Consider the following 24,560-nt stretch of genomic DNA (forward strand, 5'->3'; position numbering starts at 1 on the left):
GGAAATGTTGGGAAATTCCCAATGTTGGATTATCCTGAGCAACTGGGACATTGTTTCTGGAAAAGATGTTGCAGTTGAGTTGAGAACAGCTGATTACCTCTATTGTATTGGTGTAGCAGCAGCAGACGCTTAAACAAATCCTAAGAAAATAAAATCAAAACAATCTGCAATGCCACTAGTGGGAAGTTATGTAAATAGTTAAGAAAATATGTTTTTTTAATCTGTGATGATAGGTGCACTGGCCCTTGTTGCCATGTTCAAAGACAAATTAAGTGTCTGATGTCTCTTGGTGGACTTTAATTCCAAGTAGTAAACAAAAGCTTCAAATTAATTTAGTTTAGTTTGTTGTAGTCTATGCCACCATGAGGAACCTATAGGAAGTAATGGTGAGTCGCTGGTTGAGGCAGCAGGTCAGACTCTGGGCAGGACTCTGGAGATCAAACAGTTGGACGTATGTGAGGACTCCATCGAAGCCTGTGTGAACAGCCTGCCTGAACGAAGGGTGGACATTCTTAGTAAGCCCACACCATTTGGTTCAATGCAGTCATAACAATTTTAAATTCTGGAACTGCAGCTACTCACGAGTGTTGGTTCTGCAACTATGCGTATTTTCCCAATACATAACAATTGTACTGTACATGCTTTGATAACAATTCTTGCCACGCCTGACTTCATCTCACAGTAAGAAATGCTGGAATGGGCCTGATTAGACCCATCAAGTATCGATGAGAGGAAGACTGTAATGGACACCAACTTCCTAGGGCTTGTGCGGTTGGAAGGAAATCCTACCTGACATGAAGAAGAGGAAAATATATTGTGGTCATTAGCAGTGTCATGGGCATTCAGGGTGAGGATGGTTACATCTGTTTATCATGAGAGCAGTTGTTTAAGGTGACAAAACACTGTCTTATCAGTTTTTCACTCTGTTTTTCAGTAATTGTATTCATTGACGTCTATGCAGCATCCAAGTTTGCTGTGGAAGGCTTTTGCGAAAGCTTAGCAATACAAGCCCTGAGGTTTAATCTCAAGTAAGATACTAATGCTTATATGCTGCATCTGCACAATTCACAGAACAGCACACTCATTTTATTTTGTATTGGTTTCTCAGTGGGATTCAAATTGTGCTCACAAAGCTGGGATCAGTCAGGCAAACAACAATCCCCTTCAGAACCAACTTGAAAACGACTGCAAACCAGCACTTTTCTATGTACACCCATATTGCACAACCAGACCCAGCATTGTCTTGCCACTGAGAGGAAAATATGCCAGCCAAAGTATGTCATGGCAAATCTGGGACAAGTCCTTACACAGCATCATTCAGTAACCAAATATTTTGGAAACAGCTCTGCAAGGAGGGTTAAAAAAAATGTATGTACACTCTAAAAAGTAATACCTTTGTTTTAACAGTGAGGTAAGAATTTTCATTGGGCATTATGTGTTTTGTTTATTTCAAGGCTTTTTAAGTAGAATGAACACTGTAACAATATGTAACGTGAACCCAGCAAAATCAAGTTGAGTTAACTAATATTACTGATATTATTTAGTTAGATAAACTTAATTTTCTTAGTAAACGTAACTCACTTTTACATGATATTAAACAATTAAAATGAGTATGGCTTACTTGTAGCAACCTATAATGTAAGTTGCATTAAGTTAATTTATAAGTAAAATTAACCTAATCACACGTGTGAATGAACATTATATCATATCAACATATGATCATTATAATTAGTCCAGGCAACAACCTCTGGTAAATCAATGATGCTGCATTAACAGCTATAAAAATGCATATCTATATCCTAAGCACTACGTTTTGATTGTTAAATTCTCTCTCATCATTAAGAATTCAGTCATATTAAGAAGAACAACATGAAAAGACAAATTTAAGATTATAAAATGTATTTATCTCTAAACAACCCATTGTTTCAGAATTTGTAATTCTAACAGTACAATTTACTACTGGTACTATTACAAAACAGGCCATACATGTGAACATTACCTGCAATAAAAGGTAATTGTGAGACATAACATCACATTAAAATTGCAATAACAATTTTTAAAACATTTGTAAAGAACTGCTGAATTACACACCGTATGTGTATGTACCTCATGAGGTATTGACTAGTAAACAGTTAAGTCAGTTTTCATTTAAGGCACATTAGAGTGAACACAAAAGGAAAATGCCAAATGAAATTCTATTACCTGAGAAACTTGCCAAAAGACATTGTTTTCATCATGTAGCATGACAAATTTAACAGTTACAGTTATATTTCTGAAAAGGAAAAATCTGATTTTGCCATTGAGTTTTGGTGAAGAGATTTTTTTTAAATGTAAATAGTATAAACTAAATAGTATGAAATAGAACAAGTTAAACTTAGCATGATTATGTTATCTTCAGACAATATATCACCCTGAACCTGAATACCCTGAATTTCAAATTATGCCATTATGCTAAAGTATGTGTAGTCTCACCTACCAAGGTGAGAGAAGTGACCATAAGTCATCTAAGACAACTTGTTGAGGAGATTTGTGTATTTAGATGATGGTTTATGATGCTTGTGACAAGTTGTTAAGACCTCTGACCACTGGATGTCCTTCGATGACTATGCCAATGGCATTGGGCTGATGGCAAATAAACTTTCATTGTGCAACCACTGAGTTCGGCGTACACCTCGGTTTCATCACAACTCTATAGGTGGAGACAAAAAAGAGTTTGGTTAGAGAAACAGGTAATGCGATAATAATAACAGGCTCACTCTACGTTATCCCACTTATTCCACAGCTTATAACAGGGCTACTCATAGAGGTTACTCGGTCCGGACGGTTAACTTTACCACTGATGAGCATGACTCTCTGGAGGAAGCCAGGTCACACTGATGAGCTAACAATGGAGCTAACTAATGCTCTGTTAGCTCTTTCCCTTAGAGCTCCGTATGAGCACAAATATTGATTTTAAAAAAACGATTTTATTTGTTAAAAAAACAGTCAGCCCTTCTATAATCAGAACTCCATGGCAACGATCTGTTATACTTGGTAATGGTCTGTTATATAGAAATAGCAGATCTTAGAATGAACTGATTGACCAATAAAAATCAAGTATTCAACCAAGCCTTGTTGCAGTAATATTTTTGGAACACTAGATTTAAAGTTTGTTTAGCTTCAAATCATATTGCGTTCAAGTGTCTGATTAACCAAAGTTGAAGACTACGTGTCCCAGTCACATGTAAGCTACACATCAAAGTTTTCCTGTGCTCCAACCGTGCTGTGTTGACCAATCATAATTTCTCATGATAACATTACTAATGCCTGTTTATCACTTATCTACAGTGTGTAAAATTTTTTGCAGGTTTTCCCACTTACAAAGCATGTAGAAGTCTGTAATTTTTATCATAGGTACTCTTCAACTGTGAGTGACGGAATCTAAAACAAAAATCCAGAAAATCACATTGTATGATTTTTAAGTAATTCATTTGCATTTTATTGCATGACATAAGGATTTGATACATCAGAAAAGCGGAACTTAATATTTGGTACAGAAACCTTTGTTTGCAATTACAGAGATCATATGTTTCCTGTAGTTCTTGCCCTGGTTTGCACACACTGCAGCAGGGATTTTTGCCCACTCCTCCATACAGACCTTCTCCAGATCCTTCAGGTTTCGGGGCTGTCGCTGGACAATACGGACTTTCAATTGGGTTCAGGTCTGGAGACTGGCTAGGCCACTCCAGGACCTTGAGATGCTTCTTACGGAGCCACTCCTTAGTTGCCCTGGCTGTGTGTTTCGGGTCGCTGTCATGCTGGAAGACCCAGCCACGACCCTTCAATGCTCTTACTGAGGGAAGGAGGTTGTTGACCAAGATCTCGCGATACATGGCCCCATCCATCCTCCCCTCAATACGGTCGTCAGTCGTCCTGTCCCCTTTGCATAAAAGCAGCCCCAAAGAATGATGTTTCCACCTCCATGCCTCACGGTTGGGATGGTGTTCTTGGGGTTGTACTCATCCTTCTTCTTCCTCCAAACATGGCGAGTTGAGTTTAGACCGAAAAGCTCTATTTTTGTCTCATCAGACCACATGACCTTCTCCCATTCCTCCTCTGGATCATCCAGATGGTCATTGGCAAACTTCAGATGGGCCTGGACATGCGCTGCCTTGAGCAGGGGGACCTTGCGTGTGCTGCAGGATTTTAATCCATGACGGTGTAGTATGTTACTAATATTAATATATTAATATAATACTAATTTCTTTGAGACTGTGGTCCCAGCTCTCTTCGGGTCATTGACCAGGTCCTGCCGTGTAGTTCTGGGCTGATCCCTCACCTTCTTCATAATCATTGATGCCCCACAAGGTGAGATCTTGCATGGAGCCCCAGACCGAGGGAGATTGACCGTCATCTTGAACTTCTTCCATTTCCTAATAATTGCGCCAACAGTTGTTGCCTTCTTACCAAGCTGCTTGCCTATTGTCCTGTAGCCCATCCCAGCCTTGTGCAGGTCTACAATTGTATCCCTGATGTCCTTACACAGCTCTCTGGTCTTGGCCATTGGGGAGAGGTTGGAGTCTGTTTGATTGAGTGTGTGGACAGGTGTCTTTTATACAGGTAACGAGTTCAAACGGGTGCTGTTAATACAGGTAATGAATGGAGAACAGGAGAGCTTCTTAAAGAAAAACTAACAGGTCTGTGAAAGCCGGAATTCTTACTGGTTGGTAGGTGATCAAATACTTATGTCATGCAATAAAATGCAAATTAATTATTTAAAAATCATACAATGTGATTTTCTGGAGTTTTGTTTTAGATTCTGTCTCTCACAGTTGAAGTGTACCTATGATAAAAATTACAGACCTCTACATGCTTGTAAGTAGGACAACCTGCAAAATCGGCAGTGTATCAAATACTTGTTCTCCCCACTGTATATAGTTTTATAGCAATGATAATCCCTATTAAATCTTCACAATATCAATAGATTGAGAGGTGTTCAGTTAGACTGTTAGTCGGACAGACACACAAAGCTTTTTGCCTTACACATATGTGGTGGTCACTGATCAGTTGTCTTGGCTCTCCCCCATGTACTGAGTCAGACATCTCAGAATCACCTCCCGTCTTTACTCCACAGAGGCAGATGGATCCTATCAAAAATTAAAACCTGTTCAAACTTCACTGCCTGATGACACCAGCACAACTCACACACCTGTATTTCCACTATTTATTCCACTGCAGTAGTACAGACTTAGCATTCTTTAAAGCTGTAGTTCTTGACTCAGGCTACTTTATAAGGCTATATAAATCGTTGTATGAAATACAACTCTATATTCTCTTGAAAGCTGAAGACAGAGATCCAGCCTGATCGAAAGCCTTGCTTATCGGGCTGGAGTTGTTTAATTCTTCAACTAAAGATGTGACAATGGTGTCATTAATGGCACAATTGTTCTTCTGTAAATATGATTCAACAATGTCTCTGCTAATTGGTATGTATGCTGATGACACAAACTGCAGCTCATCTACTAATTCATTAATACACCTGTTTGTTACATTATTCACACTTTCCAATTTAAGCAGGAAAGAAGCTATATGGTCAAAAATGAGCTGCCTGTTGTCCTTTACCGAAGAATGTGCATCTGTGCTGGTTCCTTCTCCACTCTCATCATCAACGTTGTCATCCTGAGTGGCTTCAGTGTTATAAAGTTCAAAAGTTGGTTCTTCAACTTGCTTTTCCAAAATAACTGTTTCTTAAAAATCACTTACAGTATGACGTGTGTGCTTTCGGTTGGTGTGTGTTTTATAGGTTCCATAAATATTGGTTTGAAAATTGCATCCCAAAATATTCTCTCTCTGTTGGAAATCCTTGTGTCCTACACACCAGGCATGTAAAAGACAGGGCAGTCTCAGGTCTTTGTGTCTGACTTTCCACATGGCAGCAAGACAAATGCTTGTGCAGACTACTCCAAGTTTGAAAGAGCATGGACATTCCAAGTATATACAGGGTAATGAATTATTATGGCCAAATGTTCCATGATGTAGTCTATAATGTTTCAAAATTTCTCTTCTGGTTGGTAAAACTTCACTGCATCTTTTGCATGGCCAATTAATTTTTACCTACACCAACACACAGAAATTAAGGCCAATTAATAGACATTTCATGTTGATTAAATATTAAAGCGTAACTCTCACCAAAATGCAACCTAGGGTCTTTTTGTGAATGTACCTGAGTCAAAAGCATATTTAGGACGGAAGCATCACTTTTAAGATTTACCGTATTCTCGTTTTTCGGGCAAATGGCCTTTTGAATGGGAGTCGAAGGGGCACTTTTATGCTAGCCTCAAAATAGCTATTTTTAAAACACTAAGAAGGCTTGACACAATATGAAACTTTGCTCGAAGTATGACCAAGGTCTCTACACATGAACTTGACCATTGAGAACATTGTTTGTGTACACTGAGTTTACTAAAAAGAAAGGTTTTGAGCAACTCACTGTAGCTGTTGTTCTTCCGGTCGCCGTCTATCAAGCCAGTCAAAAATAGTCGAGGGAGGAGAGTAAAGATGGAAAGCTCCTAAAGCTTAGTTCCATATAAATGCATGGGTAATTAGTTGTTTTGTCGTTAGTGAAAAACAATATTGACCTTGTAGTTGAAAAAGGAGCCTCATTTAAGAATGACATTTCCTCCTATGGAGTTCGTTCATTTGCGTTCTGAGATCGCCTATTTTTGACTGGGAAAATGGCGGATAGGGTAAACAACAACTGCTAACGTGAGTTGCTCAAAACCTCTCTTTTTAGTAAACTCAGTGTACACAAACAATGTTCTCAATGCTCGAGTTCATGTATGGAGACCCTGGTGATACTTCAAGCAAAGTTTCATGTTGTGTCGAGCCTTCATTGTGTTTTAAAAATAGCTATTTTGAGGCTAGCATAAAAGTGCCCCTAGGACTCCCATTCAAAAGGCCATTTGACCGAAAAACTAAGATACGGTAAATCTTAAAAGTGACGCTTCCGTCCTAAATATGCTTTTAAACGAAAGTTGAATGTTCTCTTAATACATCCATGCATTGACCTGACTTCCTGAATAAGCTGCATAGACTTCATCTCGCTCCACCTCTCTGCTGAGCATCGTTCACGTAACAGCATCAGTTAAGCTGTATTTCACACTATGGTGGTTACATTTGCAACTAATCCGCGGTTCACATGCCTGCCGAACTGTAGGTCTATAGGCTATTCAACATCACTGACAATTTATTTATCAATATTTCAAAATAGAAAATGTTACACTTCATAATGTTTTGTATTCATAACAGTATTGTATTATTGTAAAGATTTGCTACAACAGTAATAGCAGTTACCTTATGTAAGTCACTCCTACAGTTTTCAACTGAAGAGCAAAACGTGCTCCTTAGGAAAAAGATATGGTTATGCCCTGTTCATATTAATCAAATGAACTGGACTTTGTTGTCAGCTGCGAAAGCCCCCTTCCCTTACTGCATTATATACCATTACATTTTAAATTTTGAATTGTTACCTGCAGAATTTTGTATTTTCCTTGACATAAATTAAGATGTTTTCACCATGAATATTTATCAGAATGCAGGAAATTAAGTTTTTGACGCTCAAAATTTCCTGGGGGAGGACCCACAGACCCCCCGCTTCATATGTGTAAGGCCAATTCTGAAAAACGGAAAAAACACCTCAGGACAATTTCTCCAACACGGATGCATTCAAGTTAAGGTCAATGTATTATGTTCTTAACACGCTTTTAATCTCGTAGCAATTCAAAGAAGTTATTAGCATGTTATTAGTAATGTAAGACACCTAACGTTAGCTAGTAAGGATATAACATTAGCACGTTATCAGCTGCGTTGTCGAGGTTACCATGCTGTTACGTTAACGTTAACATTACCTGCTAGTCAATATCGATGTATGTGTAAGAGACACAAAACAATCTCCACTAGGGTAATTGGGTAAGTTGCAAACATTTTGTTTTCAATTTTGTTCATGTTCAAGTGTTCAACTTTTAACAAGTTAAAAACATATACAGTAACATTTAAGTTTCTTTTTTTTTGTCTTACATGCAGGTTGCATGTCACAAAGAGGTGAAGAGCATCTGGCAGTTAAACAGAATTACAACTTGTGGTATCTTTTGTTTTGTCAAAGAGCAAATTTATGTTTTGTTTGTTTGTTGAAAGATTACATTGTGTGCTGTAACTGCCCCTGCACCATTATAGCCTTGAGGATGGGTCTGTGGGCAGATCGTCTATTAAAGCTGTTATACAAAGTTGCCAAAAATATTTGCAATACAATTAATATAAGAATTCTGCACCTCTTTCCGTGTGTGGATCCCCCATCCCAGGGTCAGCTACCACCGCAAATAGGCCATTTACGCAAAAAAACGGAAATACGTCAAGGAGGCGTGAACCCAGTTCCGTTGTATGTGAGTGTTTTCGACTAGCCTGACTTGTATTCCGAAGTTTACCAGCGCCGATGTGGTGAAGAGTGTGGAGATACATTCGTCCACTAAAGGGAACAAACTGGACGAAGAGTTTATCAACGATTACCAAGGTAAGTAAAGCAGAAATTGCTATAGCTAGCTTTAGCCATATCACCGGTTATAACTCTGTTAACGTTAACTGTAAAGTAAGTAATGATAAATCTTAGGTGTTGTGAATTTGTAATATAAGGTATAACACATCGCAGTGAAGATGTCATGTGTATGTTTAAGTGAGATGGCATGAGATAACATAACAACCAGTAATTTGGTGAAGCTGTACTAGGTAAATGTGAAATGTTACTGACATTGTGTTGTGACTTAACGTTAACGTTACAAAGTGAAGTTGTGTATTTCTATGTGAGATAACACGTAATGTTTTCTTGTTGCATGCGGTTATAGTATCAAATATATACTCCAGGGACAGTTTGTAGTGAGAGGTAGATGCTTCAGGTCAATGAGGAAGAGCGAGGAGCCTCACAAACTGGAGGTTTGACTATAGACAGAATGCCGGTTGGCAAAAGTTCAAAAGTTGCCCGTTCTTGTGTGTTCACTCTTCTTGCTGCGGTTGCGGCCCTTCTTCACTTACTATTTCTTTACTGAAAGTAGGGTGACCAGACGTCCTCTTTTTCCCGGACATACCTACCTAAATAATGAGTCTAAATCGTCCGGGATTTTGTTCTACCTTAGTGGGGGGACATGACTGAACTGCTGTGTCCCAGTACAATCTCAATTCCAGGTTGAACTAAATTGCTCGCGGAGTACTCGTCACAGATATAATAACATTAAACTTACATGAAATGTAATCATATTTGCATTCTGTACACAGCTCTGCACACCCATTACTCTCGATGAAATATCTCACAAACTCTTCACTCACTTTTACCACCTCAAATCAACTTCACCCTACTGAAAGTTAGTTTCATGTTATTATGAACATTGATGTAACAGCATAAGTATGACTTCAGTGTAACCTATTTAATTTGTTATTGTGTCTAGATATCACTGGAAGCAGAAAGTGCCAACCTGAAAGCTTTCTCCTGCAGTTGTGTGGCTGGTAAAAGATTCTGCAATCACATAGTTGCCATCCTGTACCAGACCGCACATTATTCACAGCTGGGTGTGGCCTCCACAAGCGGCTTGCAAAGATGGCACAGACCAAGAACACAGGTGGGTTTGTGATAAACATGTCATTATGATTTAAGAACCGATGCATATCTATAACAACTGTAAATTATTTTAAAAACACCCCCAGTAGTGACTACAGACTGTAACTGCTTTTTGTCTTTTACTTTTAAGGGAATCCATCCTGAACCTGTTAGTGAGCTGGTGGTGCAAAAGCCCTAAACAGTGGGCAAGAATGGTCTGAGGTCCACACTGTACAAGGCATATACAGGTGATTCATTTGTTAAATGATTGTTGCTTTGTGAGAGTAAGTTAAGTTTTTTTTTTATGTTATAAAACATCATTATTAATTCAAGACCATTTCCGTTTGTGATCACCCGATGTTGGAATGATCTGCCAAGTGCCACCAGAGCAGGGGATGCCCCTCTGTGTCTTCAAAAAAGTTGTGAAGACGCATCTCTTCCAAGGATACCTCCTATACTATCACTTTTTTTGCTGACGCCATCTAAATTTGGGTCTGTCCCTCGTGGATCCCCCATGTCCTATCACTGTCCACCCAAGAAGTCCAGTGACCTCATCCTACACCACATGGCTCCAGAATTTACTTCCGAACACTTCACTTTTCCCCAGGTTGCATTTCGTCCGACCCTACATCAGTTAATGCATCTCCAGTCTCTTGAAGTGGCACCGCAGCTGTCCAGTGAGATAGCAAAAGTAACTCTGCAGCAGTCCAAATGTCCTGCGTGGACACAGCTATGGCGACCAAGGCTGACTGCCAGTCGTTTTTGGGATGCTTGTTGTAGCAGGGCGTGTCGTGCAGAGCAGGAGTCTGCAGCTATTCAGATGATCAGAGGCTCCACAAAGCAAACAGCTGCAATGAAGCGTGGTCTGCTGGTGGAGCCTGAAGTGCTGGCAAACTATGCTGAACTGATGCGAATTAATGTGCTACCAGCAGGAGTCGTCATTCACCCTGATGCACCACATTTGATGTTTAAGAATATGTAGGAACACTAAATTATTTACATACTATTTACACATTATTTATACATTATTTACATACAAAACATGAATTCATTCACTCTTCAAAACAAAAAGTCCTTGGTAATTTGCTACAACACAGCAGTTAAGCCAGATCTGATTCACACTGCCAATCAGTGTGAGCGGCACGGGAGAGTCCTAGATTTGAAAGGACTTTACCCTACCGATCACTCTCTCCACTATAATCCTGTGGCAGGCAATGGCTTGGGTTTGTTCCATTTCCTCCTTGCTGAATTGAGCTGAACGCTTAAAAGGTGGAATGATGAGCTTAGCTCCAACGTCAGCAAGGAGGTCTTGAATGAGGAACCCTTTGTCCGCCATGATATCGTCTCCTGGCTCCAGCAAGGGAAGGACTCCACTGATCCTGGTGATCTCCGTATCTGAGATGCACCCAGTGTACAGGGGTGAGTCAAATGTCATCAAACCATTGGGGGCAACTCCAATCAGCCCTTTCAATGTCGTCCTGTTTTTGTAGTTTGAAAATGTTTCTGACTGTAAGGTCAGGGATGAGGCTGTCTCCAGGGCAAGTTCTGTGCAGTCCAGTATCACTCTGACATTGGGACAATACCTCTGGAATGTAAGGGGCATAGTGGACTTAACCTTTTCCCTGCTTATCCAGATGGGAAGTGAGGCCAGCATCATAAAAAGATAATTGACCCAGGTGATGGTAACCCTGCTGACCCTGGCAATGCTCACATTAAACATGTCAGCAATGAGCTGCTCCTTCATGCCAACAGCAACCCGCATGGAGTACATCAAGAACTCATCTATTAATGGCATGATGCGTGGTGGTCTGGGATCTTGGCAGCCTTCCTCACCTGACCTGTTTGCTTTGGTCAAGTACACCAGTCTAAGGGAAGATGGTGCAATCGACTCCCAAAAAATCCCTTGGATGGAAATTTGGTGTAGAAACGAATTTGGTCGTCCGATGAACAGTATCGGCTGAAGAGAGTAGTGGGTGGTAGGTCAGTGTTTTGCAACATGGCTTCTAAGTCATGGATGTAATCCAAAGCCTCATCCAGAGCACCTGTAAAGATAAAGAAATTAAAACACAACACAGGACAGTAATCATGTCATGTCAACTCTTTAATGACATCACTGCAGAAAGAATGCCATTCAGAGCATGCCCCCTACAGCTAGACAGCATGATTGACACAGGAGGGAGCGGGAGACACACAGACACTTACACGCGCTCAGACCGGGAAAACAGAGGGAACACTGGGGACAGTCTAATAGGGGGTAAATAGCCTCGGCGCTAGAAGTCAGCAACATTGAAATGTCGCGCGAGCATCTTGCTACAGTTACGTTACATTTGAAATTCGTCAACAGACTATGTTACAGAGTTACAGATGTAGGCTAACGTTAGTTGAATTTTGTGAACAGTTTATGTTGTAGACAAATGAAGTTGTTCAGTTAGAAATGCATTTATCTATTAACGGTACACATAGTTGACTAGCGTTAACTTACTCAACACATTATGAACAATCTTACCTGCAGGTGGGTGTGTCACGTAGTCGTGATCCATCCTTACTGCCTTAGCCACTATGTCGCTATCTTCACAGCATAGCTGGATAGACTAACGTTTGAAGGTTCTGTCATATACTGACTCCCTTCTCAAAGGAGCAGTAAAATTGTTCCAAGGGAATAGGCTTGGGACAACACCACTCTTCAGGCGACGAACGACGCAGCCACCAGTGTAATCATCCGGAGCGAAGTGCCGGCTGCAGACATAGGTGCTACCTCTTTTTATATTAAAACTGTTCCCCCCGGGCGCCCAGATAGCTCTATTGGTAGAGCGGGCTCCCATATATAGAGGTTTACTCCTTGACGCAGCGGGCCCGGGTTCGACTCTGACCTGCGGCCCTTTGCTGCATGTCATTCCACCCTCTCTCTCCCCTTTCATGTCTTTAGCTGTCCTGTCAATTAAAGGCCTAAAATGCCCAAAAAATAATAACAATAATTTTAAAAAAAAGAAACTGTTCCCTTCCTCTCTTCGGATTGCCTGTATCTTTTTGGGTTTCAGGTTTGGATCCACAGGAAAAGAATTAAATGAAAGGTAGGGCTGTTTTGGGGTGAAAGACGAACAGCCTGGAACACAACAGTAACTGCGACTCTTTGACTCTGCCATTTTTCGTATCTGCTGCTACGATAACAGGAAGTTCTAATACACTTTGTGGATGTATTTCCGATCGCAAAAATGCGGAAGTACGTAAAAGGCCTATAGAATCTAATTCTGTAGGAAACACTGAGCCTGTCTTGTATTGAATCTCAGTTAAATCGGCTTGGCTTAGCCTACATTGAATCTCTTCGCTTAGGGTGTCTGTTTTCAGTTAACGTTAGCGTTAGGATGCGTTAAACACCGTGACAGCCCCGACTGCCGAGGTAACTTACAGGACCACCAGGCAGCTAACTTAGCTTGCCGTGCATGCAGGTCCGTTTTGCATGTTAACGTTAACTGCCGAACAGGACCTCTAGAATCATCGGTTTTGCACGAATTCACCAATCACCAATCATTCTTACCGTTTTAACCAGCATCCGTTCAGTTCTGCAGCGCCGAGGGTATGAAGTTACGTAAACGTTTTCAAGCAAGCTGCTGATACCTGTTGCCCACGTGTCTGCCCAGATCAAACAGACAATTCAGACGCATCAGGGGGAAAGTGATGACTACTTGTTTTTTATAACCTTTCGTGTATACAGCAATCACAGACATAACTACTCACATAGATTGTGTATATCAACTCACTTTTATAACACTTCATGTACACAATAATCACATAGTAATAACTACTCAAACTTTGATAGTTTTATTTCAAATATATTGTTGTGTATGTACTGACACATTGTAAGTAAAGGCAAGGTATATTGATACTTTTTTAAGATAAAACAGATAAAATAAATTAGATCACAACTATTTAAAATATATTAAACCTACATGGTGGGCTACAATGTAGCACTTATTACAGTGCATATTATAACAGTAAAAGCTTTGTAGCATTTAGTTACCTTTGTATGCGGCTCTTTAGCTTTCTATTGGGAGGGATATGATTGTTTGTACTGTACTTCTCATTTTTCTTTCCTCAGTATCAGCCTGATAGAGCCAGACCCAACGATAAAAGAGTTTGAGCGTAAAGTTTATGAGGACGGCTTGAAGACTGATCTGCAAATCTGACAAAGTTACTGCTGACATGTTCACAAACATCTACTTGAAGAACTACAATCAAATCCTTATAACACTTGGACAGACTGCTGACAGCAGAGGTCTTGTTTGTCCACAAACATTCTTCACCTTGTCATTTATTGGTTTGTCATTATAACACTACAACTGAGATGAATTGCTGTGCATTGCCTGCACCTGGTTTATGTTTGCTCTGTGTTTTTCTTCCTAGCATACTCTCAAGATCATCACCATGGAGAATCCCCCTTTCCGTCATCAGACAAACGCGCTTTACACCCCTATGACCACACTTAAATATGTTGATCCCAGTGGCGAACTACCAATTGACACATTTTACAAAGTGGTGTTTGAACACAAGGTCTTCAATGCCAGTCTGAACTTCCTCAAACTTCTGCCTTGGAGAAGTAGAAAGAGCTTTAGGCTACTTTGGAAAAGAACAAGAGCAACTAATAGAGTCTCATCTTTGTTATTTTTGGCAAGATACATTCTGCTATGTATAGGTTTTCAACCAGTAGGCCTAATTTTCCTTTATTTCATTTTAATTAAATTTTTAGCTGGAAGACATCTTTTTGATGAAATGCTGAAACAATGATTGTAACAAATAAAAATATAAAAGCAATACATAATTGGGACAATACATTCTTCTCGTGTGTCTAAAAGCTACTGCTGCAGGTTTTTAAACCACACCATTCAACCGTCTACCATAACTCTCTTAACTGCTAAACCTCCACACACACATGGCTAATCTGGGATTCAGCTGTTTGCTCTGAGCCTCACACCACGTGGACTTTTACTTAGAAACCTTTCATAGAGACATTCATTAAGTTCTTAATATACAGGCTCACAGGCTGAGAGCAAAAAACAACGGAATATAATTATTATTAAATTGAATATAATATAAATGTGTTATTCTCTAATTGAACAGTAGATGGCGGTAAACAATAGCTAGAGGCTTGACACCTTACACCGTATCCGGTTCTTTGTTTGACGTGGTATCCGGACAAATTTAGGCTAATGTTAGCCAGAATACAATATTTTAAATGAACTACTGGTAGCTTTAAGATTGTTTGAAATATTTGGCTCATTTGGTCGATGCAAGGGAGAGTAATCTGCATGTGGCGACTTCATTTTACTCGTCCGCTCTACCTAGCGAACTATTTAGTTACTTACGTATGGCAGGGACAGTTCATTGTTAGCCTAGCTTTAGCCATGCTCCCAGACTCCGCTTTCACTTGTCTTTTGGGTTGCTTGTGACAGGGACCACAGCTACTAGCTAGCTTAATAGCTAGCTAGCTAAGCATATTTTCCAGTATTAACGTTTTTGTGTTTCTCGCGTTTTTTGTTGGACCTTTAGTGTCTGTCACATTCAGTGTAACAGCGGTGATCTGCAGAAACTGCACCTCGTTTGTGTTAACACGTAACATTAGTTGTTAGCAAGCTAGCTAACCGGCCAACTTTGAGGAAACGTCTTTTTTTTTATGACATTTAAATTGATGTTGACGTTGCCTTCACCTGGGCAATAATCTCCATTAACTCAAGAAGGCCTGTCATCGTCTGCTAACATTTTTCACCACCCAGTCAAGAACCGGAGCTTTCATTTCTGTGGTTTGTGGTTATTTTCTTGCCACGATGGCTTCTTCCTCTGGAAACGACGATGACCTCACCATCCCCAGAGCAGCTATCAACAAGATGATTAAGGAAACTCTCCCTAACGTACGAGTGGCTAACGACGCGAGGGAGCTTGTGGTGAACTGTTGCACAGAGTTCATACACCTCATATCCTCAGAAGCTAATGAAATATGCAACAAGTCCGACAAGAAGACCATATCTCCTGAGCATGTCATCAATGGTGAGTCCTGGTCCGCGTTTACTCCGTCTTTGCGCAACTAGCGAACTGTTAATGTATTGAGGAATACATGAGGGGGTGTGCCAATCTCCCTGCCATGGATTTTAAAACATAAAGAGTAAATATTTCGCTTTGGCTTCTTGTTTTCACACCACAGCCCTAGAGAGCCTTGGTTTCGCATCGTACATCACGGAGGTGAAAGACGTTCTGCAGGAATGTAAAACTGTAGCTCTGAAGAGGAGGAAAGCCAGTTCTCGACTGGAGAACCTGGGTATCCCAGAGGAAGAGCTCCTCAGACAACAACAGGAATTGTTTGCCAAGGTATCATCAGAAAATACTAACAAATTACAATTCTATGCTGTGGATGAGCACCCCTGTTTTACTGTACATACATGGTATGATTTAATGCAACAGTATAGTTTCAGTTCCTACAATAAGGCAGACAGGCACTTTTGCAATATGTGGTATATTGTAAGATTGCATCTCGGTGTGTGTAAGTAAAGAGATAAAACATTGAAAATAATCATTTAAAAAATTGTGTTTTAAACATTTTTTGTGTAGTTCACAATTTGAAAAACGGTATTCATATATCGGGTTACGCAATTCAGTGTTGTGTACAAACAGGAAAGGAAAGAGACATTTAAACATGCAGAGTTATGATTCATAAATAAACATTTACATAAATGGCAATAAATTACAAGAAATGGTAATAAGAGCCAAAAATATAAGTTAAAGAGGGGTGTGGTCTAAGCAAGTAAAGGCATTTAATCTATGGTGTAAAATTATTTGTGGACGGAGGTGGAAACAGTCATGATGTATCTATTTACTAAATTGAAATGTGATTTCACTTTAATAATTATGTGTGATAAACATCATGGAGCAGTAAAACTTGGCCAAAGTTATTAAGATTACTTTATTCTAATTATTCTAGCTATTGTTATAATTGCACACTAACCTTTTAGCATCCTCTCTAGATTTTGACACCCCGATTTCACTGCACATATGGAGAAATATGAGTATGTGACAAATAAATCCTTGAATCTTGCTGTGATTTTAATGTAACAACAATAAATTAATTGGCAGAAGATAGGGCTGTTTAAATATCTGCTGTTATACACCCCTGTCTCTGTCACATTTGGAACATGTTGAAGTGTTGTGGTACCTATGTGCAGTGGCTTTGTGAACACAACAGAAACTGTGATTAATCTGGCTTGTTTTGTAGCTGCTCCTGCAAGTAATGCTTTACAAAAATGCTACTCAGGTTTGCATGTTGTGTTCTAGCAAAGCAATTTCCAATGCAAACTGTCTCCTTTGCTCAGCTGTTGCTCTCTAAGTAAATGGGATAATACAAACATCTCTACTTTGTGCATATTATAAATGCACAACAATATGTTTAACATAGCATGACACATCTATCTAATGAACTTGCTACTATAAATCAATCGTCTTGCAACATCTAATGCATCATAATTCAGCCTCACTAATGTATTGCAAAAAAACAAAACTTTTTGTGGGCGTTCATCTCATGACCAATGCATAACAGCATAATATCGGAGTCAAGAATACTGTAATATTTTGCTAAACCATAATAAGATCTTAATTTGCTTTCTTTTGTCTTATGTCACTATTTTCCTGCAGGCGCGGCAGCAGCAGGCAGAGCTCGCCCAGCAAGAGTGGTTACAGATGCAGCAGGCTGCCCAACAGGCACAGATGGCAGCCGCATCTGCCAGCGCTGCCCAGCAGGCTGGTTCCTCTCAGGATGAAGATGAAGAGGATGACATTTGATCCTAGGACGCCGTTCTACTTGTCCGAATCCTTTCCTGGGACAGTGTTAGCACACAAATCTCCCAGTGCTGTCATCGGCAGAGACATGAGGCGTGTTTGACTGCTGGTATACATAAGTGTAACATGGATAAAGCACATTGGAATGGACACTGAAAAGAAAGATGGAGGGGGATTTCATGATAGCCACACGTTCAGACACCAGTACCTGAAAATGATTTGGATTGAGAGGCTATTAATGAAGTCTCATCTTCCCCCCCCTTTTCCAGTTGCTTCTGTTTAATTATGTCTCGATATTATGTTGTGAGTAATTTGTAGATTTTTGGATGTGTTGTGGACACTGAAGGAAGACATTGCCTGGGATATGTCAGTGAATTTTGGTGATAATGCAGCAAGTGTTTACTCCTTCAGGTACTACACCAGATAGCTTACTTATGTCCGTTGTACTAGATCACTTTTGGTGGTTTAAGGAAACTGCTTCAGAATAATTTCAGAGCAGTCAATTTCTCCTTTTTTTGTGGTTTGATGGTCACTTTTACAGAAAGAGTTTTCTCTACCCCCTCTTGGTATATTTGTTCAACAGATGATCATTTGAGGGGTTGTCAATATAGGAATTATTTTGTTAGTAGAGAAATAAATGGACATTTTGTTTAATTTTAGCTCATTCAGATACTTTATGTTGCATTTCCTTTCATCTTTGAGCCACCCTCAGTATTGCTAATTAGTGACACCTTTCAGAAAATTTATATTTTTGTCATAGAACCAAAGATAGAGGACAGACTAACAGCGCAGAGTTAATGTTTTTTAAAGGTGTAGGTGCTACTGTGATTCTTGTTGCTGACTCCAGGTCAGTGTAAACAATGTTAAGGATTATTAACCTATGACTTTGTAAGATGCTTTGATATCCAGGCTGAATTTGTTATTTCCCTTCTCTTCGGGTGCAGTATCAAACATTTGCATTGTGACTGTGGTCAATCCTCAGTGTAAAGACAAGTAACCTAGTTGTGATACACATTCACTCGCCTATGCTAGAAAGTTGTATTCTTTAAGCAATAAAGGAATCATGTTTTATATACACTTGTATTGTGTGTTTTTAATCATACAAAACCAAATAAGTGTTTTATTGTTCTAAATCCAAACACATGATGTTTCCACTCCCACCCCCCCCCCCTCTGCACTCTGACGATGATTTGTGACTCCTGGGAGAGTCAGTGTGAGCAGGTAGAGGAGCAGCAGTGGAGCACTTAGCCTTTTGGGACCACATGCTTGTGTCACTTTTCTAAATTATCTTTTGAAAATGGCAGGCGCAATCATAGAGAACCTGAGCACTAAGAAATTGGTTTTCTTTGGTTTCTTTATTCTTGTTTTCCAAGTTATTTTCATCATGGTTGGAGCACTAATCGGTAAGTAGTCAGAATTTGTTTGTTTATTTGTTGTAATAAGAAAAAGTATTTATAGAAAGTAACCTACATATAGTTTGTTTTAAAAGCACAACAAAAATTGGCTTATTTGAAACAGCTTCTCTCAATGTGGCTAAATAAGATACGTATACCTTTGTTCTGTCTGTACTTCATAGAACATAACTGTTCGTCTCTGACAGTTTATTCCCATTTACCATAGCTCCCAGTCCCACCAGTGCTATTCACTACTTGGCCACCAAATGTATTAATCGCCACAAGGCACGCGCCTGGCTCGTGCCGTGGGGATCAAATCGGTGCCAGCAGATCCACAGTTTCGATGAGCCTCTGGCAAAAACACTGGATGCCAACAACATTGTTTTTGCTGTGCACATACCTCTTCCCAACAAGGAGATGAGTCCCTGGTTTCAGTATATGCTTGCTGTTCTACAGTTTGACATTGCATTTAAAATTATCAATCAGATTGGTAAGAGTTGTGTCCTACATTTAAATAATATAGGACCAAGCTCCTCAGTTCTTGTGGTAGATATCTAATAAACCAAATCTTGTCCCTGTCTGTGTAGAAGATGATGCTATCATCACCATTGATGCTGGCCTTGCATACAGGGATGATTTGATATCTGAGTGGACCACAAAGTTTCACTCAGTGGAGCAAAGGCCACTCAGGTGCATATTTGCAATTTCCAAGGTAAACCTGCATGACTGCATTTAATACAAATATATTTATGTATGTACAAATAATATATACATTTACGCTCTAATATCTCTGCTTAGTAACCTGTAACAGTCCATGCTTTTGCAGACATATGAAAATGAAGGCCGTTTTTATCACTGTGACCCCATACCATTAATGGAACTGGGAAGTGTGGCCCACAAATATTTTTTGATTAACCTTCGCTTGCCAGTGAATGACACAGTGAATGTAGGAATTGGAGAAATAAAGGACATCCATTTAGTGGTGAGTTTATTTTCTTATAATTTAACGTCCATTATATGTTTTGATGGAATTAAACCGCAAAGCCTGCATGTGTTACATTCAAACATTTAATGTCCCTCTTCTCTAAGGGCATACACCAGAATGGAGGCTTCACTAGAGTGTGGATCAGCATGAAGACTGTGTTCTGTCCCTGGATATTTGTGGCAACAGTTTGGTACTGGCACAGGATCGGCCTCATGGCAAGACATCCAGTCCTTTTAGAAAAGTATGAGCCATTAAGAAAGGATGGCTAAATTTATTTATCAAACCAACTGCTTTGACTTTGTACCACTAGTAATGTATAGCCACATCATGAATATTGAGCAATAAAATTACAAATATATGGAACCCTAAAGTGTTCAATATTAAATGATATGATATGATACATTTATAATAATAAATAATCATAGGAATAAATGTGAGTTAATAATAATGAGTTAATCATTTATTTATTTTTTTTATGTTGAAAACTATTGGGCCTCCATACCATCCCTACATCTGTAGGCTTCAGATACAGACTGAATACAACATCTTTTTTTTTAGAAGGTAGAGTGAAGTTATACAACACAGCTCTACTGCTCTTAAGTTGAAACTGAGTGCAACCCAGGCTCTTTAGTCACTCAGTGCAGACTTAAAGCCACAGGTAAACCCTCTGTCATACTAGAGGTATGCACTGCAGTGCTTCAGGGTGACATGTTGAGAGCAGGGGAAATGAAAAATGCTTGATCGGCCTGGTAGAACCAGGTCAATACTATGCCTGCAGCACAAGGTTACTTGTCTTTTAAGAGCAAATGGAAGTCATTAATACTATGTATTTTCCTTGTACAGGGTGATTTTCGCCCTGGGTATTTCTGTGACGTTCCTGAATGTGCCGGTGGAGTGGCTCTCCCTGGGCTTTGAGTGGGCATGGATGCTGCTATTTGAAGATGCTCAACAGGGCGTCTTCTACTACACACTCTTCTGTTTCTGGATCATCTTCTGTGGCGAACACCTTATGGTTAGCACCTTTAACTTCTACTCTACTATAATTTTTTCCATACTTACAGGCCAGTTATGCAATTTCTTTCAACAACAAACCATGTAGGACCAAAGTCAGAGGAATCGGCTTTCAGCCTACTGGTGGCAGGTTGGGCTGGTGATGTTCAGCTCATCTATTCTTCTTATATTTGACCTGAGTGAAAGGTAAGTCCATGACTGCTTTGATGAGGTCTATTGTGTTATAGTTATCTTTCTTTAATATTATTGTGCTTAATTTCTTAAAGGGGGGTTCATTTGACCAACCCTTTCTACAGTGTTTGGGCATCAGAAATTGGGACGAAGGTGGCAGTATCCCTCAGATATTCATAGTGTATCAGAAAAGAATTCTGCTTCATAACAATATACTTTACATGTGGGTCTCTCTTTGTCATCCATGCTTTTTCCTTGACTGTCGTCACAGATTACTTTCGTTATTGTGGCAGGAATTTCTGTTTGTCTGTATTTCCTCTCTTTGTGTGGCATGGTGCGTTGTGTGTTCAGGAACATTGACGGGAAAATACACCAACTTCCTGAAATGCCAGAGGCTAGGAGACTGCGTTACAAGGTTTGATTTCTTTGATTCAATTAATTTAATAGCTGAAGCACAGTAGATTAAACAACATTGTCTGTTATTCCTCTTTTGCTGGTTTTGGCAGGGTATAGTCTTCAGGTTCAAGTTTTTTATGCTGGCAAGTCTAGCATGTGCAGCAATGACTGTCATCTTCTTTATCCTAAATCAAGTAAGTATTATCCCTCTAATGATCAACATGGAAGTCTATAGTTCTGTCATTGCAGTATTTGATATTATGGCATGTTTTGGGGTCTTAACAATGATTCCAAATTTTCTTTATGCTACACCAGGTCAGTGAGGGGCACTGGCACTGGGGAGACCACACTCTCCAAGTCCACAGTGCTTTTCTCACAGGGACCTATGGCATGTGGAACCTGTATGTTTTCACCGTTATCTTCCTCTATGCGCCCTCCCACAATTACAACAAAAACAAGTCAGGAGATGGTCAACAAACAGGTCTGTAAGGTTTCAACTGTATATTTAGAATCCAGTTCTTAAATGAAAAGAAAAACCCAAACCAATGAAAGGAGGCATTTACTTGGCAAACATATCAGATGTACAGATGTTTGTTTGAGATTATGTTCACTATCGACAGATGTGCTTGAGAAGGCAGAAAGCCAAAAGACCCAGCTGACATGTGGAGAGCAGGGGCCGACTGAGACCTACAGGATCACTGGGAAGGTGACCGAGGAATAACTGCCAGAAAATCATTTTTTGTTGTTTTATTTTGTTATACTGTATATACTATACTTTTGTTTCTGAAAATATTTTAACCACATTATAAACACTGTAGGACTGTCTAGAATAATATCACTTTAATTGCAATGAAACTTGTATGACTTGAGATGTAGATGATAGATTAGCGATGCAACTTCCACGGGCCTCCATGTTCATTCAGAGACAATTTAAAGGGTGATTTTGTTATTTGTCAACCTGGAGCCTATTTCCAATGCATTGGTGTCTAAGTAACTAATGTGAACACAAATCTTTGGATTAGTGATGCATTAATGTCTAAGCGTTACTTTAATGTTGCAGCTGGTGAAAGTGGGGCTAATTTTAATTACTTTATATACTGCTGGGTAGCTAACCCTATCATAATATATTATAATTTATTAGTTGATCAATATTTTTATATTATTTTCTTTTAAATATCTAAATTTGCAAAGTACTAGAAGCTGTTAAATAAATGTAGTGGAGTAAAAAGTACAACATATGCCTCCAAAATGTAGTAAAGTAGATAAAGTAGCATAAAATGGAAATACTCAAGTAAAGTACACGTACCTCCATTTTATATTACTCTATACGACATTTGAGAGGGAAATACTGTACCTTTTAATGAACTGTGTTTATTTGGAAGATATAGTTATTAGTTACTTTATAAATTAAGATTCAAAATATGATACTCCTTTAAAATACAATGCGGAGATTGGGCTCCTTGTCATTATTATTAGATGATGTTTGCAATTCTATCCAAGAGACATTTTCCCTCCAAACCTCTCAGGTGGTTTCATTTAAATATCTGTTTGAGGCCCACAGAGGTACAATTATCCCATGTTTTATATTAAAGCAAAGATTCATTACTAAAACAAAATAATAAAAATAATATAAATCTGTGTGTAAGAAGTTTGTTTTTTCTTCTTTTCTCTCCCATTCATCCTCAGATTTATCTTGTAACCCTTTGGAAGAGGCCCGGCCCCCAGGTTAGGAACCACTTAGTCTATATTAACGCCGATTCATTTACGGGATTGCTCAGGTACCGCCAGAAGATCCGCTGGATGTCCCTCACCTCCCGCTTTCTTTGTGTTGGCATTCTAAACTCCGGTCGACTTATGAGGACTATGGTTAACTGTTCCTCAGATCTCTGATCTCTGTAGGGTAAATTGAGACAACAAGCTAGACTATTTGTCGAGTTTTCTGTTGCACGACTAAAACAAGTTTTGAATGTGCACGTTCCACCAAAACAAGTTCCTTCCGGAGACTGTTTTGCAGAGGCACCATTATTGCGTCCGGGGCTTAGCTCCCCCCAAGACAATTGTGTTTGGTTTAAAGAAATGCCAATAAACCAGAGCACGTTTTTCTCCCATCCCGGAATGTTGTGTGGACTAGCCAGACCCTCCTTCGCAGCGCTGTAAAGGTAGGTTTGGCAATGCGAGACTAGGAACCACTGGACTACACTAGACTAGCTAAGTATATATAAACTAGCTCCACTTCAGGCAGCAAGCACAGTAAAATGCACATTGATGCATAATTTCACATACAACAGTGACCGGGGACATAGGCTACTACTTCTGTACTTTTACTTAAGTAGGATTTTAAATGCAGGACTTTTACTTAAAAACTATTAAAAAGAGTATTTGTATGTTGTTGTATTGCTGCTTTTAATCGGAATAGCTCATCCACCACTGCAATGAATTCGGAAAATAATCAGCAGATTAATGGATAATGAAAATAATAAATTTGTTGACAAAAACAAAATTGTTGCTGCATACCCCTCTGACACTGGGTAGTTGGGCCCCTGCCCTTATCTGCGTGATGTGTCCGAGTCCTCCATGACTCACTCGGTCTTATCCACACTTGGCGGCAGATGACTCGCTGCTGGATTTGTTTGCTGCTGTCCCCATCCTCCTGTACTTAAGTGGCTGTGAGGACTGCGGGTTTTGTGCGGCTATTAGTTGTGTCATTAATCCTTTGCCATTATAAAGCGCTTCACAACCTACATGACATGGGCCTTACAATCGGAGTAATAGGCCAATTCATAATCATGATAGGGTTTTTTAATCAAAATAATATGTTGTTTGATACATTAAAACTTGTTCAGTGTCAATAGAAAGAGGAACTAGTCTATGTTCTGCTTGTGGACCTTGTGTTGCAGGTGGCATTGACTACACCAGCTTCGCCCTTGACCCAATAGCAACAGCTCTTAGAGGGCGAAGCCTATACGAAATAGAACGATAGTGACGTATTGTAACACCAGATTCTATGTGTATAGGCATAGCCCTCTAAGATTCAGGCCACTTGCTTCACCAACGTTGGCTGAAGAAAAATGCTATTGTTGGGAGCAGCAACTGTGATATACAGTAACTGCGGACGTAATAGAGGCCCATGCAGGGCACAAGGGCGTGAAAGAAATCTTCAAGACTG

At 39.6% G+C, this 24,560-nt stretch overlaps 3 protein-coding genes across 3 annotated transcripts; all 3 read left to right on the forward strand.

Annotated features, from left to right (window-relative positions):
* Positions 1-226: 226 nt before the first annotated feature.
* LOC144523965 (retinol dehydrogenase 8) lies at positions 227-14,754 on the forward strand. Its single transcript, XM_078259936.1, is given in 11 exon segments — positions 227-233; positions 378-515; positions 683-716; positions 718-774; positions 776-808; positions 810-847; positions 935-1,028; positions 13,716-13,796; positions 13,798-13,897; positions 14,021-14,213; positions 14,735-14,754. Coding segments are annotated over 11 exon segments (795 nt in total).
* A 23-nt stretch (positions 14,755-14,777) lies between these two features.
* Positions 14,778-18,510, forward strand: dr1 (down-regulator of transcription 1). The gene is made up of 3 exons (XM_078259441.1): positions 14,778-15,658; positions 15,813-15,976; positions 17,294-18,510. The coding sequence occupies exons 1-3, from the start codon at positions 15,439-15,441 to the stop codon at positions 17,438-17,440; spliced, it is 531 nt and encodes a 176-aa protein (XP_078115567.1). The 5' UTR covers positions 14,778-15,438; the 3' UTR covers positions 17,441-18,510.
* A 224-nt stretch (positions 18,511-18,734) lies between these two features.
* Positions 18,735-23,000, forward strand: LOC144522951 (protein wntless homolog). The gene is made up of 12 exons (XM_078258196.1): positions 18,735-18,840; positions 19,058-19,321; positions 19,419-19,543; positions 19,658-19,813; positions 19,921-20,057; positions 20,660-20,828; positions 20,916-21,013; positions 21,094-21,157; positions 21,270-21,413; positions 21,505-21,588; positions 21,710-21,875; positions 22,015-23,000. The coding sequence occupies exons 1-12, from the start codon at positions 18,735-18,737 to the stop codon at positions 22,113-22,115; spliced, it is 1,614 nt and encodes a 537-aa protein (XP_078114322.1). The 3' UTR covers positions 22,116-23,000.
* The last annotated feature ends 1,560 nt before the right edge of the window (positions 23,001-24,560 follow it).

The sequence above is a fragment of the Sander vitreus genome, chromosome 9, assembly GCF_031162955.1.
Source record: "Sander vitreus isolate 19-12246 chromosome 9, sanVit1, whole genome shotgun sequence".
Taxonomy (NCBI): domain Eukaryota; kingdom Metazoa; phylum Chordata; class Actinopteri; order Perciformes; family Percidae; genus Sander; species Sander vitreus.